General features: G+C 43.1%; 1 protein-coding gene across 1 annotated transcript in view; it reads right to left on the bottom strand.

Annotated features, from left to right (window-relative positions):
* HAPLN3 (hyaluronan and proteoglycan link protein 3) overlaps nt 1–18,668 on the bottom strand; it is a 42,009-nt gene that overhangs the window by 8,214 nt on the left and 15,127 nt on the right. Inside the window, exons 3-4 of the mRNA XM_083184192.1 lie at nt 14,049–14,420; nt 3,981–4,283 (exon numbers count right to left, since the gene is read on the bottom strand). Of these exons, the coding sequence (XP_083040318.1) occupies nt 3,981–4,283; nt 14,049–14,420 (675 nt within the window). The remainder of the gene's footprint in view (nt 1–3,980; nt 4,284–14,048; nt 14,421–18,668) is intronic.

Genomic DNA, 18,668 nt, shown 5'->3' with positions numbered 1-18,668 from the left:
TGCATTACTCCTAAACACAAAAGTGTTTTCACACAATTTATAAATATATAGTATACAGTAGGATGGCACAATTTGATAACACACTGAACAATTAATTTCTTAGTCAATGAAACATAAAATAAAGCATACAGGTCAAGTGTTTTTATACAGGTTACAGAACTCAATAATACAGGGGTGGCCAAAACGGTCCTCAAGATCTACCAACAGTTCATGTTTCCAGGGTATTAGTAATGGCTACACCTGTGCACCAGCTAGGTGATCATTTACTAACACCCCTTTCAGATCACACCTAATTACCGTGTTCATGCCAGATTGTTGCCGGTATGACCCGATAATAGGTGCAATCTGAAAGTGCTTACCGGGTACAGCAAACCGGCAACAATCCGGCAACAATCTGGCATTACAAATTGGTATAAAAAAAAAAGCAGGGTTCTAACCAGTTCGTTGCTGGGTTAATGTGCAGTACAAACTGGTTAATCGAGTCGAGCAACCCGGTTCCCGTTCACTCTGATGGAGGAGGCAGTGCTTGGAGCAGCGTCAGCTCCAAGCGCTGCCTCCTCCCCCACCCCCGATGCCGCTCCGCATGACGTCAACGAACCAGCAATATTGCCAGTCGCTGAAGGGTCCGGAAAGAGAAAAATGCAGGGTCACTTGGGGGCTGAATCGTTCAAAGTCCCAGTGCGACGCTGCATTTTGTGATCTGAAAGTGGTATGATTGTCACATTTTGATACATGTGCTGCATTCATTCCTAACCGTCACATTCTACAGACCTACAGGTGGCCTGGAAAACATGACCTGTTGGTAGCTCTTGAGAAGCAATTTGTGCAGAAAAGGCAGAATCAAACATCACTGCCATGCAGAGCCTAATCCTCCCTGTCCATAGGATCATATCCAATAATGGGCGAAGCCTTGCCCCTCCAGCATCCATGACGCCACAAAAATAGGGCCTGCCCAATGACTTAGCAGCCCTGAGAACATTATGCCTTACAATACGCTAGTTTAAATGTTCAATTGTCACAGAACACTTAAAAAATGTATTCAGATCACACAAGTTAGGATTATTAAGAAATATATTAAGAAATATACAGTATATTGGGCCTTATTCAGACCTGATCGCATGACCCCTTTCAAATGGACAAACCATGTGCACTGCAGGCGGGGCAAATGGAACATGTGCAGAGAGGTAGATTTGGGTGAGTTATTTTGTTTCTGTGCAGGGTAAATACAGGCTGCTTTATTCTTACACTGCAATTTACATTTCAGTTTGAACACCCCCCACCCAAATCTAACTCTCTATGCACAGGTTACATCTGCCCCACCTGCAGTGCAGCATGGTTTTGTCCTTTTGAGAAAACAGGTGCTTTGCGATCAGGTCTGAATTAGGGTGCATACAAACCTAGCTATGTCAGCGGCCTCGGGGACCTGGCAGGGTGCATACACACTTGACGATTCCGGCGAGTGAGGAACGGTGGCAGGGGGAGAAGCAGGGACTATGCTGCATAATGCTATCGTTAGCGATCCGCTCCCTCCTCTGTACATGCACAGAGAATGGAGGGGGCCATTAACGACCCATGGGAATGCGCATCGCCTGTCGCTGGGTGCCTACATACTGGGTGATAAAATGAGCAATATCGCTTATTTTAATCGCCCAGTGTGAACGGGGCTTAAAGCCCATTATCTCTTATTGGCTAGCCGAAAGTAATTTCCTTAGCACCCCAGAAACAATTAATGAACAGAAGATCTAATGCACATATTGTTTCATCATCTGTTCCTTTCAGTATAGTCCTATGTGAAATACACAAAAGCACAGCTAGGCCTTGAAAAACAATGCTTAAAACAACAATCTTCATAATAAATGTAACCACAGTAGTAAATGTAATGAAATATAAGTGTTCTATTCTGGAGTTTAATTAAAAACAAGATTATACACATTTCATATCAGTATGGAGTCGGACTACTCACTGATATTTCAGAAACACAGAACAAAATTTAACCCGATAATCATGGATTGGACCTATGTAATTTACAGTTTATTAAATTGTCTTATCATTTAAAGTGAACTAGTAATTAGCTTTTTTTCTTAACTTAAGGGGTGTACACACGGTGAGATTTTGGCAGGAAATGTTGACTAGATAGTCAAAATCTCCTAGAAGGTTAGCCAAAATCTCCATATTTTTCTCCTGCTTAGTCAATATTGTCTAGCATAGATTGCTTAGCATAGATGGACTGTGCAGGCAAGGACATTTGACTTCAGGCATTCCCAACCATGGTCCTCAAGGCACACCAACAGTGCAGGTTTTGTAGATACCCAGGCTTGAGCACAGGTGACTTAATTAGTATCTGAGGGATTCTGATTAAACCATCTGTGCTGAAGCCTGGATATCACTAAAATCTGCACTGTTGGTGTGCCTTGAGGACCGTGGTTGGGAATGCCTGGACTAGATCATAGACTATCATTACTAATTTAGACAAAATCGATTAGTCAAAATCTCCAGTGGATCTAGCCAAAATCTCTCTCAAAACTACTTAGACAAAATTGTCCATTGGCCAATATCTCACCATGTGTTCGGGGCTTTAGTCAATTTCACTAAAATTATTTAAAAGAAAAGAGCACATGGAAAGTGTAAATTTTCTGTATTTCAGATTCTTATTGTTCTATTTGGTATTAAAAATAAACAATACAAACAGCAGCCATTTGCTCTACAGCAGTGGTTCAAAATCATGGTTCTCAAGGACCTCCAACAGTTCAAGTTTTCCAGGTCACCTGGTAGGTGCACAGGTGTACTTATTACTCACTGACACAATATAAAATATCTGCAGGTGGAGCTAATTATAACACTTGCGATGCTGTGAGGAGACCTGGATAATGCACACTGTTGAGGACCCTTAAAAACTGACTTTGTGAACCACTGTTCTACAGAATTCTCAGGTCAGGTGGTAGCCCTAATGTTTGTAAACAGATAGCACTTCTGTAGAGCTCCTATATATACACATAGTTTGCAGTAACTAATGTGGCCCTTCCTCTTGGGAGATCAACATTACATCATGGAAGCTGCTATCTGCTCATATTATAATTTTATTTACAAGGCGCGCCGCCACAAGTGTTTGGCAGCGGAGTACAAAGGAACAGTACAGGGAGACAAAACTTGGCAGCCCTTCTCTGAAGAGTTTACAATCTAGTAACAATGCAAATTAGTTAGGAATGAAAGGCATGTAAATGTGCCTCCAATCATATGCAACATTCACTCCCTCATACTCAATTAAGATTAATGGGAAATCTGTATCTGGTATTCAATTCACTAACGCTGGGTACACACTGGTAGATATATCTGCAGATCAATCAATCTTCAGATACTGTATATCTACAGATGGATCAGGCAGTGTCATCCATATGCACTGCCCGATCCATTTGGGACTGACATCACAAGTGGGCAGGCACATTTGCCACCTACCCACTGAGCTGTCAATTCCTGACGGGGCTGTACAGGTGGTCAGTGGATCGCCTGTACACACAGCATGATGTGCCGATTTATCTTTAGATATATCGGGGTATTGACTGTGGTGCACAGCCGACACAATATAGCTGTGAATGACGCCGTTCACAGATATATCAATGGTACACACTGGCCGATGGTTGTTCAATCATATGGTCGATATATTAGCAAGTGTGTACGCACATTAACACTCACACAAGGTAATGGTACGGATCCCCCTTAATATGACACAATCCACAAAAGCACATCACTATATGTATGGATAGAAATTAATTTAAAAAAGGCACACATAAGATTTATGAATGTTCTATTTATATGATAAATGGAAATGATGCCTAAGACATGACACATGGAACCGATGCACAAAGGATTGACATAAAAATCACCACCAGTTTCCATAAGTGACCACCCCAGTGAATTATTCTACGAATGAAAGATAATCATACAATACATTTGCATGGGAAGCTCTGTCTCTGAGACCTCACCTTTCAGGGCAGAAGAGAAGCAAAAAACATCATATCTGTGCAAGTGTTTGTGGCGCTCTCCGTAGTTTCTAACACCAGGTGCCATCTCCTTCCCACCACAAGGTTCTCTGGGTAAGGTAATGGGGTATTGGACAGTACCATCCATTACCCATCCAGCATTGCACCAATCTAGACCCTCTTCCCAGGCTGCAAACAGCTGCTCAAATGAAGCCATCATGGCGTCTTGTTCCTCACAGGCTTTCTTCGCATCGTGGTAGTTGAGCTGGTACCTTCCATGATGAGGCTGATACGGATAAACAACACCTGCATGGAAGAGTATTTCATTAGCAAAACAGTCAAAATGGGAATAAACACAAATTGTCCACTGTGATGTTGTTTAAAACTGTTTTACATTTACTGATTTTCAAACAAACTACTGTAGAACATTTTCAGAATGAGCACTGGCCATATCCACAACAAGCAGTATGCACGAACACTGATCAATCATGGTGTGTGCCTGCAGTGACAGTTATTATAAATAGTTACCCCAGCTAGCACCATGTGATAGTTCTACTCCAGGTCTTTCTGTTGTTTTTTTTTTCTTCTTAGGAATACTGCACCCGACATTCTTTGTGTAAATAATGGTCCTTAGTGCATAGTGTTGAGGAAACAGGATTTGCACACCTGCTCTATAAATGTTGCGCTCAGTAGGGAATTTGTAATTATTTAATTTGCAGAACTCTATTAGAAATTCCTCTGCATATCCCTCCTACAATAAATAACTATTTTCACTTTTTGGGCTTTGAGTTAAGAGCAGATGGTGCAAATTAAGGTGCAAATTTCCATCTTATTCTGAGCTGCATGCAATTTGTACAATTCTGCAAAACCCTGTGGTTCAGGTGTTGTACAGAGTGTACTCACAAAGGTGCTGCTGCGTTTGAGTCACATGGTATCAGAAATGTGATGGGAAAATGATGGGGGATCCTGAGCAGTGACTGGGAAGTAGCCAGTCTAGACCATGACACTGGGCAAAACTGGGGGCTAGATGCACTTAGCTTCAAGTGGAGAGTGAGAAACAACCAGCCAATCAGCTCCTAACTGCCATGATACAGACTGGGGGCTTTGTGCATCTGGCCCTGGGTGTGTACAACACAGTGATGAAGTCATCACTCTCTTCGCAAATTCAGAGGTAGATGTATGACGCAGTGATAAGGAAGCAGAAGTGAGCCAGAGGAGAAGTAGCCCATGGCAAACAATCAGCACTGAAGTAATGTCTGTAATACCCCTTTTACACCAGAGCTTCAACCCGGGTTATTGGCGCTCCACTCTGGGCGGGGCTTGGTGTAAATGGGGTAAAAAATAATAACCTGGGTCCTGTTCCCCAGGTGTGCGACCCGGCAAATGCTTAGGGTCGGACACGGGGCATCCCCAGAGTCAGGGGCCGTGTAAATGGGTAAACCAGGTCATCTGACCCAGGGACCCATTTCCACCAATAGGGGAGCCCATACCTCTGGATTGCAGTGTCCTGCAGTCAGTCTGGAGGTTAGGCATAATGAAGCTGGGGGTGCACGGAGGCTGCGGGCAGCCCAGCAGCCTTTTTTGATGCTGGGGTTGCCCCCAGCATGTCGGTCAGCGTCGCGGGGGGTCCCAGCTGGCAGGTTTCCTGGCGCTTAGGGGGGTATGCAATGTGTGTCAACCTCCCCGACAGATGGCTGCGGGGCCCTATTCAATGCTGTTCTGCCGAGAAAAGCCGGAAATAGGCGAGCTCCCTGCCGGAGCTCGTCTATTTCCGTCCTCAACTCGCGGCCATGCCCCCTTCTCGCCGCTCAGCGGCCAGGACATTGAATCCCGACCGCTGAGCTCACTTCGAGCAAAGCGAGAACGGGACAGGGGCACAGCTGTCGAGCTTGCTCGACAGCCGTACCCCTGACATTGAATACCCCCCTTAGTGCCTACTCAGGTCCCACCTTCTCCCGCCCGACATAATGCCAGGGGGCGCCGGTGTAAAAGGGAACAACTGGTGTAAAAGTGGTATAATTGGCATACTATTAAATTATACAGAGCAGCTAAATAGTTGCCATGGGCCACTTCTTCACTGGATCACTTCTCCTCCCTTATCACTGTTTCATACATCTACCCCTCAGGGCCATAGAGAGGATGGCTGGACATTTGTACTGAGGGTGTGTGGCCTAATGTAAGGAGACGTTTCGCTTTTACCCACACAGCCCAGACTGCTCCCACCGCAGCCCAGCACATGGCAGCAAGCGCTGGGTTCATAGGCAGGTAAGACCGTTGTTCTCCAGCACAATGAGGCTTACATATGTGTATGTGTGGCCAGCATTACAGGGGGGGTGTGCTGGGGATACGGTCATTGGATCTACAGAAAGTTGGTCGACAAGCATTGGGTCGACACTGTTAGGTCGACATGGGAATAGGTCGACATGGTTCTAGGGGGTTTTAGGGTTCTAGGGGGGTTTAGAGACACCTATATGGTGTCTCTAAACTGCGGGCGCCCTGTGTGAGGACAGAGCGGGCAGCTGATATCTGCTGACATCAGCTGCGTGTCCCCCGCACCCGAGTCACGGCCTCATTAGCATGAGAATGCCCAGCGTTCTCATGGGAACTCCCATGAAAAGCTGGGCGTTCCCATATGCTAATGGGGCTGCCTATGCCCCCCGCCCTTCTCTGCCCCCTGCCCGCTGTGTAGGGTGTGTGGACCCAGCAAACAGAATGTTCGCCGCAGGTGCATGCACCCTGCATCTGCACAGTTACATGGTAGATAAGGCTGAATAAAGACTTGCGTCCATCGAGTTCAACCTAGATTTTAATAGCTTATCCCTTGTTATATAGTATATTCTGATATTTTTAAAAACAGATTATGATTCTTATTAGTACTCTTTGATGTTTTTAACCAATAAATGTTTGTCCAACCTTATTTTAAACGTATTTAATGTGTCTGCCGACACCACCTCACCAGGAAAAGAGTTCCACAGTTTGACTGCTCTGACCGTAAAGAAATTTTTCCTCCTACTGGAACGAAATCTTCTTTCTTCTAATCTAAACTCGTGCCCTCATGTCCTAGATTCCTGTCTAGCAGTAAAAAGGGTGATTGACAGTTCATTATATTGGCCCTTGATTTATTTGTACATGTTGAGCATGTCCCCCCTTAAACGTCTCTTCTCTAGTGTAAATAGTCCCAAATTGCTCAATCTCTCCTTGTAGCTTAAATTCTCCATTCCCCTAATAAGCTTTGTTCCTCTTCTTTGGGTTTTTTTCTAATTCTATGATGTCCTTTTTCCTTTTTTGAATATTGGCACTACCTCTGCTATTCTCCAGTCTTTTGGTACCTTACTTGATGATAGTGAATTATCAAAAATGTAATATTTAGGGGTCGCTAGGTCCTCCCTTAATTCAATTGGTGCCTTGGGATGAATCCCATCTTGCCCTGGTGATTTGTTTGTTTTGATTTTGCTGAGCCGCAAAATTATCTCATCGGTCGTGAAAGAAATATTGAGATCCGGCTTGTTCGTCCCATTTGTGGTACCTGTGCGTTCCACTGTCTGCTCTCCCCTAGTAAACACTGATGAGAAGAACCCATTTAACAGTTCTGCTTTTCCTTTATCATCTGTATCCCACATGCGCAGGGGGACCAAAGCGATTAGAATAAGGTCCCATGCCCAAGGATGTGCGTTACATTACAGGGGATCTGTGACTATTGCATAAACCTTTGCAGACATCAGGAGCAGATAAATCCCCATTTGGTCACCTGAGTGATATGTTGACAAGCTAGCATGTCAACATTTTATCACTTTCTACATGAAGGGCAGGGAAAAGAGAAGAGCAGCAGTTGATTTTTCATATACTGATGGTCCTTGGGATTTCATCTCCGTCAGATTTCAGGACACACAAAGCATCCCACTGTATTATCAGGCATAAAATGATCTGTACCAGTTTAGAAACTCATGTTCCTCACTGTGACAATTTATTCAGTGTACATATCTAGTGACAGTTATACTGAATATATAAATATGTGCGCCAGGAAATAAATCTACATTTATTTATAGTTATTAGAAATAAATGGTTTGTTTTTGCAACATAGTTCTGCAAAACAATTCATTTTATAGCTGTTCTGGGCAGAACCGTTATGTGTCTCAGTATGTTTAGTACTGTATATGTGTAATAATCTTTTACATACTTACACAGACACTGTTGTGCTAATTACAAATATAATTTGTTTTGTTAATTTACATTTAAGTGGGATGCTTTCCAGCTTTGTCTCAATGGATATTCTTTCAAAAATTTTGTAAACAGTGACATCCTGTGGCTGATTTTAGGAAGTCTACAAATAAATGGTTTATGAAAAATGAATGAATTAGGGGAAAAGGGTGACTTAAAGAACTCCACAACTAATGATAGAAAAATAGTCTGCATTGTTTAATCACGGTAAAAAAAAAAAAAAACTTTAAAAGGTACAAAAACCTTTCTCTGCACACAGAACCAACAAATGTGGAATTAAGGCTTTATGGGCAGACATTTACCAATGCCCACCTATTCACATTGCCTTGCATATTTTTCATTAGTTCTATGTCTGACTGTTTAAACACTATAGTCATTTTAGGGGTTTCTTTGCTAATTAAACTTTACCTAGCAGAAGCCAGGATGAAATCTAATAAGATACCAACAGCTGCCTATCGGAAGCAACAAGCTTTTATTTATTTTTCTCCCCAGCAGCTTCCGTGTTTGCTCAAGCTGCATGAGACCGTTGAAACTACAAGGCAAAAACATTGATGTGTGAATGCCTCTACCCATAATGCCAGTGGACGGTTTCTTCTGACTGCGAGCGCTGGGCTTGTGCGGATAAGGGAATGTTCTCCCAACTTAGCCAAGTTTGCAACAAATAAACAAACAAAAAAAAAATTGATTTTAATAATTTTTACATGATTACTAAAACAGAGGGGGTCATCAATATCAAAATATTTTTAATTACCCTGAGCATATTACCAAAATTGTGTCCTTAACTGCGGGAGAAGATAGTTCACTACATGATAGGTATTAGGGATATATATGGATTTTTGATGGTTTAACACACACACACTATGTATTGCCTCTCTGGGAGATCCTGGAGAGGAGGATGCTGGTAGCCTCTTCAGGTGCAGGTGCTGGGTTGTGAGAGGGTGCTGTCCATGTAGAAGGGGCGGGGCTTCACTAGTAGACACTTCAGGGGAAAGGGGCTAGGCTCATACTTGCCTACTTTTAAAAACTAGTTTCAGGGAGATTATACTTGGTAATAAAATTTTGCAAGGTGCCTCATTGAGGGGGTGTGTCATGTTCCATCCAAAGGGCATGTCTAGTTCCATATATGGAGAGATTGTGAAAATAGATTGTGAACGTGGCACCTAGAAGTGTGGGTGTGCACTGCTACATTTGAGAGGAAGCTTTTAAAGTGACTTATATCCAAATGTAGATGAGCCCCAAAGCAGTTAGTAAGAGCTACTATACTTGGTAAAGTGCTGGGAAATTGTACTGATGATTCAATGTGATTATATCTATCCCTCATTCCTTTTTTCCCCAAAAATGTAACCGTGTAATGTGGGCTAGGTGAAATGAGGGAGATTGGTAGACTAATGAGGGAGAGAGGGAGATTGCTGTTATTTCAGAGAGTCTCCTGCAGAATGCAGGAGGGTAGGCAGCTATGGCTAGGCTGTGTGCCCTGCACCCTCTGCTCACAGCTGTGGTTCCAGCTATTGCCGCAGCATTCTGCCCTCTACACTAGTAATGCAGGAGGGAGCACCACCAGAGAAATTGGGAGTCTCCCTTAAATTTTGCGAGAGTAGGCAAGTATGATTAAGCACCATCAATTTTTTCCATCGATGGTAGTTGCCTTCAGATTGTGTACAATAAGCTATGGCCATCCAATGTTAATATGCAGCCATATTAAGTTAACACCGGGAATATGTCACATAGCACATTTCGGCACATACTGCACCCTGAGAAATGCATACCTCTGCCAGAGCAGCTTATGCGCATGGACTATGATTAGTCATTAGCGTATACTTACGCCCACGCTATACTAGGTGTGATCAATATGCCACCTAACAGCACTGCACACACCTCTTACCTGCTGGACTGTATGGCTACATTTGTGTGACACGCTATTGCCTAAGTGAGAACACTATTTCACTGTTCTGCCTCTGTGGTCATATAATGCATGCTTGTAGTTGTGTGTGCTTATTTTCTGAACATATGCAGGGCAAATTTACCCAAGACATATTATGCAAATAAGCATGGAGTATGGTCATAGCAACAAATACTAAACAACCCTTTTCTAGTTCCAATTCTATCATTTTTTCCCAAGACTGAAAAATGCTTAATCCTGAGATTGGAGTGTGGATTGCTGTAGAGAGCAGTGAAGAAGAGTGTAGGGAGCAGCAAGTGAGGCTGAGTGTGGGGAGCAGTGAGGGATGATGAGAGTAGCGAGCAATGAGGGGGGGGGGGGGGGGGGGTAAGTGTAGGCAGCAGTGAGGGAGGGTGCAAGTAGCCAGCAGTGAGGGTAGGTGGGTGTAGGAGCAGTGAGGGAGGGTGGGAGTAGAGAGCAGTGAGGGCAGGTGGCAGTAGGGAGCAGTGGGGAACAGTGAGGAAGTAAAGAACAGTGATGGTGGGTGTTTGGGAAAACAAGAGGATGGATGTAGGGAATGTGTACATGGCACTTACTATTAGGTGGACAGTCATAAAAGGCACAGACAGTGCCTGCAACATTTCAGATGTAGCGCCAGCTGCCAGCCAATCAGAGCTGGCAGTCCAGCCGTCAATCAGGAGCTGCTGCTGCTTCCATGAATGGCTGTTGCATCTCCGATTGGCTAACCACAGGCGCTACAATTGAAATGCTGCTGACCCTGTCTGTGTGTCTATGGCCACCTGTCTAAGGGTCATATACACCACTCAGTAGATAATGGGGGCAGGGGAAGGGGGTTGAGGGTCCGCACACACGTTTTTCTATGATATCCTTTTGTATTTTATTTAAGGAAATATTATTCTGGCGCCGTTATTCTGTTTATATCGGCGATGGGTGCTATCCGGGCAACAAAATCGTAATGGTAATTTCGAGAGAGAAAGGAGTTGCACTGAGGATGCACACCAGAAGAGGGAGGATCTTTTGCAAGGGAGAAAAAGGAATCCTTACGTTTTAAAATTTATACTTTTATTAATTTTTGTTAAAAAGAAGAAAGAGCAAACCTGTGTGGATTTTTTAGCATATAGAATCACACTAGGTAATCTTCTTCTGTGCCTTGTGAAAATTTCTTAAGAGGTTAAGACTTTTACATACATACATATAACATACAATGTGTTAGTGCCAAATGCACAAGAAAAGATAGAAGTGTGTTTAGGGATTAAAATAGATTTCCCTTTGGCTGGCTACTTGAATGATGCTGTGATTTTAATTTAAGTCCTCATGGGAAGAAAGGTTTATGTCATTCAATCACCAACTGATTTGTTTATTTTAGGTGATTTGTGGTGGGTTATTTCCCACGTGTAAATATATCAGTTTTTATCTGGCAGATATTTATTACAGGGCTACGTGTATTATTTTGTTTTTATTTGGGATACACATTAAGCGTATCCACCTCTCATAATTCTTCCAGATGGTTTTTTCCCCAAAATAATTTTCTGGTTCCCTTAGTATTTGTTGCCAGTTGGTGGCTAATTTCGAGTAATACACATAAATAAGCCTGTTTCAGGTTTACCCTAGTTCTCCGCTGTATCTCTCTCCCAATTTGTTAGCTCTCTCTCACTGAGCCATTTATATTGGGGGGGCGGAGGGCCTGATAAGTTTATTTCACAACTTTGTGTTGATACACTGGCATATTTATACTCAGATTGTGGTTCGAATTCCACTTTTTCAATTCAATATGTTAACGCTGTTCAATATATTCAGTTTTTATTAATGCAATCAGGAGAGTATTTAGAGCAGTGAAATGTTTTATATCTGATTTCAGCAGTTTCTAGGTGGGAGCATCAAATATTTGATGCTCCCACCTAGAAACTGCTGAAATCAGATATAAAACATTTCACTGCTCTAAATACTCTCCTGATTGCATTAATAAAAACTGAATATATTGAACAGCGTTAACATATTGAATTGAAAAAGTGGAATTCGAACCACAATCTGAGTATAAATATGCCAGTGTATCAACACAAAGTTGTGAAATAAACTTATCAGGCCCTCCGCCCCCCCAATATAAATGGCTCAGTGAGAGAGAGCTAACAAATTGGGAGAGAGATACAGCGGAGAACTAGGGTAAACCTGAAACAGGCTTATTTATGTGTATTACTCGAAATTAGCCACCAACTGGCAACAAATACTAAGGGAACCAGAAAATTATTTTGGGGAAAAAAACCATCTGGAAGAATTATGAGAGGTGGATACGCTTAATGTGTATCCCAAATAAAAACAAAATAATACACGTAGCCCTGTAATAAATATCTGCCAGATAAAAACTGATATATTTACACGTGGGAAATAACCCACCACAAATCACCTAAAATAAACAAATCAGTTGGTGATTGAATGACATAAACCTTTCTTCCCATGAGGACTTAAATTAAAATCACAGCATCATTCAAGTAGCCAGCCAAAGGGAAATCTATTTTAATCCCTAAACACACTTCTATCTTTTCTTGTGCATTTGGCACTAACACATTGTATGTTATATGTATGTATGTAAAAGTCTTAACCTCTTAAGAAATTTTCACAAGGCACAGAAGAAGATTACCTAGTGTGATTCTATATGCTAAAAAATCCACACAGGTTTGCTCTTTCTTCTTTTTAACAAAAATTAATAAAAGTATAAATTTTAAAACGTAAGGATTCCTTTTTCTCCCTTGCAAAAGATCCTCCCTCTTCTGGTGTGCATCCTCAGTGCAACTCCTTTCTCTCTCGAAATTATCATATACACCACTGCCACAGGGACCACACAGCCGAGCAGCGTCTGAGCCAATTACTGCTAATGCTCAACACTGCCAAGCCCAACTGCGCCTGGGCAACCTAATCCATGCATTTTTGGGCCAAAACCTGGAATCACATTGTTTGTGATCCCAGTATTGGCCTCCTTAATTCTAAGCTTAATGAGTAGACTTTTCAGCATTTGGGTGTTTGTGGCAATACATTGCTGATGTGTCCTGTCATTCTGTAACATCTACACCAGGTAAGCTACATAGCTGCCTATGCAGACTACCAGGTACTTGTGTATTTTGGCGGCGCCCATCGCATCGCATACCATAACGCATACGATGGTATGCGATGCGACGCGATATCGTACGATAGTGCACGATGGCATACAATTTTGAAATTGTATGCCATTGTACATGGCATACGATGCCCTACGATGCGATGCGATTAAACATTGTATAAGCACCCTAATGGGTGCTTATACAATGTAAAGCACCCAAATGGGTGCTTACAATGTTAAATGCACCCCCACGCCACCCCCCCACTATAAACGTGAACCCGAAGCGTGGCGAGCACAGCGAGCCCGCGAGGGGCGGCGGTACGCGTCCTACAACCTTTTCATACCCCCACTATCCACGTCGGCGTGGAGTTGAAAATAGAATAGTGTGGCGAGCGCAGCGAGCCAGCGAACCCGAAGCGTGGCGAGCGCAGCGAGCCCCGCGAGGGGACGCGGATACCTGTGAAGCCCGCGAAGGGACGCGTTTACCTGTGAAGGTATCCGCGTCCGCTCGCTGCGCTCGCCACACTATTCTATTCTCAACTCCACGCCGACGTGGATAGTGGGGGTATGAAAAGGTCGTAGGACGCGTACCGCCGCCCCTCGCGGGCTCGCTGCGCTCGCCACGCTTCGGGTTCACGTTTATAGTGGGGGGGTGGCGTGGGGGTGCATTTAACATTGTAAGCACCCATTAGGGTGCTTATACGATTTTTAATCGTATAGGGGGGCAAAATCGCGTCGCATCGTATGCCATCGGGTGCATGGCATGCGATGCGATCCGTTCATCGTACGACGGACATCGAGGGCGCCGCCAAAATACACAAGTACCGACTACCATTACAGAGGAATTCAGTAAATAGCTTACCTCTTAATTCCAATTCCACTATTCCGCTTTCATCTTCAAGCCCATCAATGATTTCACACTTGTACTTTCCGTAATCCTCCAGACGTAAGTCATTAATGACAAGGGACACCTCGTTTGGTGTATTCTGTTGCAAGTGAACTCGTCCTTTGTATTCACCAAAACTACGGTGCCTCAAGCCAATAGCCACCAGCACGTCCCTCTCCCTGGTGTTATCTTTGTGCAGTTTGGACCACTTGATGCGGATCCTTCTTGGTGACTGTAACGCCGGCTCATAGTGGAATGAACATGGTAGAGTGATGTTACCACCACGGTACCCAAAGTGGGAATCCTCAGGTGTAGTAACCACAAGCTTCACACCATTGAAGTGAACCACTGAAAGGCAAAATGACAATTATAGCAGTGCCAAACGTTCTATAACCACTATACTCCAATGTTCTCATCATGTGTCAAACAATATGTGACCAAGCTTAAAGATTCGTTATCAAGATGGAAAAAAATTATATTAATCAATATGTGAAATACAGTTATACACAAATACCTCATGTATAAAATAAAATGCTCAGTAACATGATAAAATGCGACCTTGCTATAAAAGTAAACTGAAGCCTTCGATTCCGTTACCATCTAGAGTGAAATGTCCCGTTTTGCTGTTGTAACAGCAGTTATAATATGTAACCACTAGATGGAGCCAATTTATAATTTAACATCCACAAGCCCAGCATTAACATCCATAAGCCCAGCACAATGGTCTTTATTCAGATTTGATCGCAGTACAAATCTGTTTGGAAAATGGGCAAAACCATGTGCACTGCAGGTGGGGTAGATGTAACAGGTATAGAGAGAGTTAGATTTGTGTGAGTTATTTTGTTTCTGCGCAGGGTAAATACTGGCTGCATTATTTTTACACTGCAATTTGGATTTCCGTTTCAACACACCCCACCCAAATTTAACTCTCTCTGCACATGTTACATCTGCCCCACCTGCAGTGCACATGGTTTTGCCCATTTTTCCAAACAAATTTGTACTGCAATCAGATCTGAATAAGGGCCAATGAGCCTGATTTAAATGTGGATGAAATTAAGCCCCTGATGTTCCAATTCGGTCCGAGATGCACTACACATGCATCCCGATGGTTACCCTTTTGTCAATGTCGACCTAGTGCATGTCAATGTGAGGATACGTGCTGCATTCATTTATTGTGTCCACCTGCTCAGGTGCAGACACAAACTGAAAAACTCATGTTGACATTTTCAAGTGTTGAGCTTCTCCTTGTATCAACCTTTTGTCACCATCCACCTGGTGCATGTCGACCCTTTGTCAGTGTCGACCCAGTGTTGACCTATTGAGTGTACACCTAGGCTTTATCTGTGAGATATACCACACCACCTTATTATTCCTAATAATAATCCTCTTGGATGGTAAATTATGAAAACGTTGAAAAAAAAAAAACTTCCGTCGACTATATTTAAATCAACCATTGTCATGTCAACATTTTGGACCTGTTGGCCTTTTGAACCTATGGACCTTCTGCGCAAACACTGTGTACCTTTTTACTTGTTGGTCTTTTGTCCATGTCAATCTTTTCCATGTCAATTATTAGGGGTCGCTCTACTGACATGAGACATGCCATTCAGAGACATGTCACTCAGCTTTTTCATCAGTGACAGGAAAGGGTACACTTGTCCCATCACTCAGATAATTTTATTAGGAACTAAAGGAGGTCAGAAGGTTTGGTGACATGGCAATACCTGGCTGCACCCTATTCTGCAGAGGCTACCTCTGAGCCAGTGTTCTGAGCCACAGGAGAGGTCCCCACTATACTCTTTTTGTATAAAAGCCTTGAAATGCCTCCATACTGTGTACTAATAACATTACATCACAGGCCTGAGAAAGCAATACATATAGATATTAATACTTTTTCTCACTACATACCAAACCATGATATTAAATCTCATAATTATTGAGGAACTTGGAAATCTATTCTCCTCACAACCCATCGTTGTGACGTGGGTTTCAATCAACTGCCACCATGAAGAGAATTGAAATACCTTTTGCAATCACCAGACAGTGAAGGTCTATTAAAGATGGGATGTTGCCCATAGCAACCAATCAAATTCTACTTTAGCACCATCTAGAACAGTGATGGCTAACCTGGATGCTCCAGCAGTTGATGAGCTACACATCCCAACATGTCCTACATCAGTTTTACTATTTGGCCAAGCTAAAACTGATGCAGGGCATGCTGGGATGTGTAGTTCAACAACAGCTGGAGTGTCAAGGTTAGTCATCACTAGAAGATAATAAATAGAATCTGATTGGTTGCTATGGGCAACATCCCATCTTCAATAGAACTCCTATCTTAGTACATTTACCCCTTAAATCAAACTTAAAAAATCCACAGTTATTTATTACACATATATGGCATGTGAATTTACAGAGATTTTTAGGCTTTATTGAGAAGTTATCTCTAGGGTTATTTACAAGAAAAACAAGTAAATAAACAATAAATAGTTAAAAAATTCACAGAGAGGTTTGGCCATGCCCCATTAAAAGAAAAAAAACACTTTTTTGGGGTGGGCAGCACTGCTCATTACCTCAGGGAGAGAGAACAGGCTGCCGCTGTAGCTGCCTCTCTCTCCCAGGTCAGCACACAGCACTGAGTAGTGTGTGCTGAGCTGAGCAGAGAAGCTGTGCTGCAGCCGGTCCTCTCACTTCCACTGCCCGCCTGCTTGCAACAGAGAGGAGGGAGCGGTACCCAGGCCCCTCCTTCAGACCTGACCTGGGTATAATGTCACATGACATCAGCGCCGCCCCAAATTCGGAGGACAGCGGGTGCTAGAAAAGTCAGTCCAGGCTGACTTTTCTCAGCGAAGGCTGGACAAATCATATGATGATGATGAGCGACAATTGCACGATTTCTTATGCTTGCAGCTGCATACGAGGGTATGTGTTGCACATACACATCCCCTTGCACATTAGAGAGGGGATTTGCACTTCGGGGGAGTGCGTTCAGCCGGACGGCAGGTGGCATTTACCTGTTCTCTAGGCTGCGAACGGGTCTGAAACAGGCCCTTACTTTGGATCCCTTTGTTTATTCTCATCTTGGTATTTATCCATGTTGAGGTAGCATTTATCAAGCACATTTTTTAAAATGATAGGTAGAAGCTGATTGGTTGAAATGTTTAAGTTCTCCACTGGTCTACAATTTCCCTCCTTTCAACCCCTTGGCATCACAAGGGTCTGTTTTTATTTTCAAATGTCATTTTAATGCATCAGACCTTCACAAAAGCTGCCATCTTGCACGGTGAGATAATGGCAAACAGGATAGACAGACCTATTCTATCGCAAACCCAGTATATCACAAATCAGTCATCCTGAATAAAATTGGCAACAAGAATATATTTCCCCATTGGCAATCCTGACACTGAAGTCATAGGGGGTTATTCTAGTCCATTCTTTCTGACAAAATCCTTCTTAGATGGACAAAACCATGTGCACTGCGGGTGGGGCAGATGTAACTTGTGCAGAGAGAATTAGATTTGGGTGGGATTTTTCTTCAAAGTGAGATCTATATTGAAGTGTAAAATCATGCAGTCAGTATTTTCCCTGCACAGAAACAAAATAACCCACCCAAATCTAATTCTCTCTGCACATGTTACATCTGCCCCCCTGCAGTGCACATGGTTTTGTCAATCTAAGAAGGATTTTGTCAGAAAGAATGAACTAGAATAAACCCCATAGTTATCCAGTCAGTATTATAGGACGCTTCATAGATGTCTGCTTCAATGACAGCTACGTAGCAGTTTCACATATCACTGCCGTGGTCCCAGCAGTCGCAGCTGTCTATGAAATATATATGCATCCTACATACTAATGGTGTGAAATGCTGAGATGATAACGTTCACAATTTAAATAGAACGCCACCACTCAGTATAAATGAACTAACTTGACCCAGGTATGGGTCAGTGAGTCAACCAAATTAAGGTCAACATACATTGGGTCGAACACTGAAGGACAACAGGCCTTCGGTTGACACACAAAAAATGTCAACATGCCTAAGGTCAACAGGGTCAAAAGGTCGACGCAATACTTGGGTCGACATTGGGAAGGTTGACAGTCAAAAGGTGGACATGGGTTTTTCTAATTTTTTGCCCTGAATGCCAACACAGTCGACATGGACACCAAAAAAGTGCACAGCGTCCCCTATGCTCAGCACACTATTATATTCTCCCTCCACGACCTAGTGGATTGTAGGGCATGAAATACCGCCTGTCGGCACATGTCGGCTCAAAACAAAAAAAAACACGTGCAAAACCCATGTCGACATTTTAACTGTCGGCCTTCCCGATGCTTTTGTCGACCTTTTGACCCTGTTGACTTTAGGCATGTTGATCCTTTTCATATGTCGACGTAAGGCCTGTCATTCTTCAGTGGTTGACCCAATGTATGTCGACCTTAATAGTGCCCACCTTACGAACGAATACCCTTGACCCATGGACCTGCCACCTTTCTGTTGGAACCCATTACCATCTGAGTCTTGGAGTAACCTAGCTAGTCATATGAATATAATTCCATTTTCTATATGTAAGGGGCCCCCCACAAACATTTATCTGGCCCTGC

The sequence above is a fragment of the Crinia signifera genome, chromosome 4, assembly GCF_055691185.1.
Source record: "Crinia signifera chromosome 4, ASM5569118v1, whole genome shotgun sequence".
Taxonomy (NCBI): domain Eukaryota; kingdom Metazoa; phylum Chordata; class Amphibia; order Anura; family Myobatrachidae; genus Crinia; species Crinia signifera.
The sequence above is the reverse complement of the archived record's forward strand: the minus strand, read 5'-3'. Positions and strand labels throughout refer to the sequence as shown.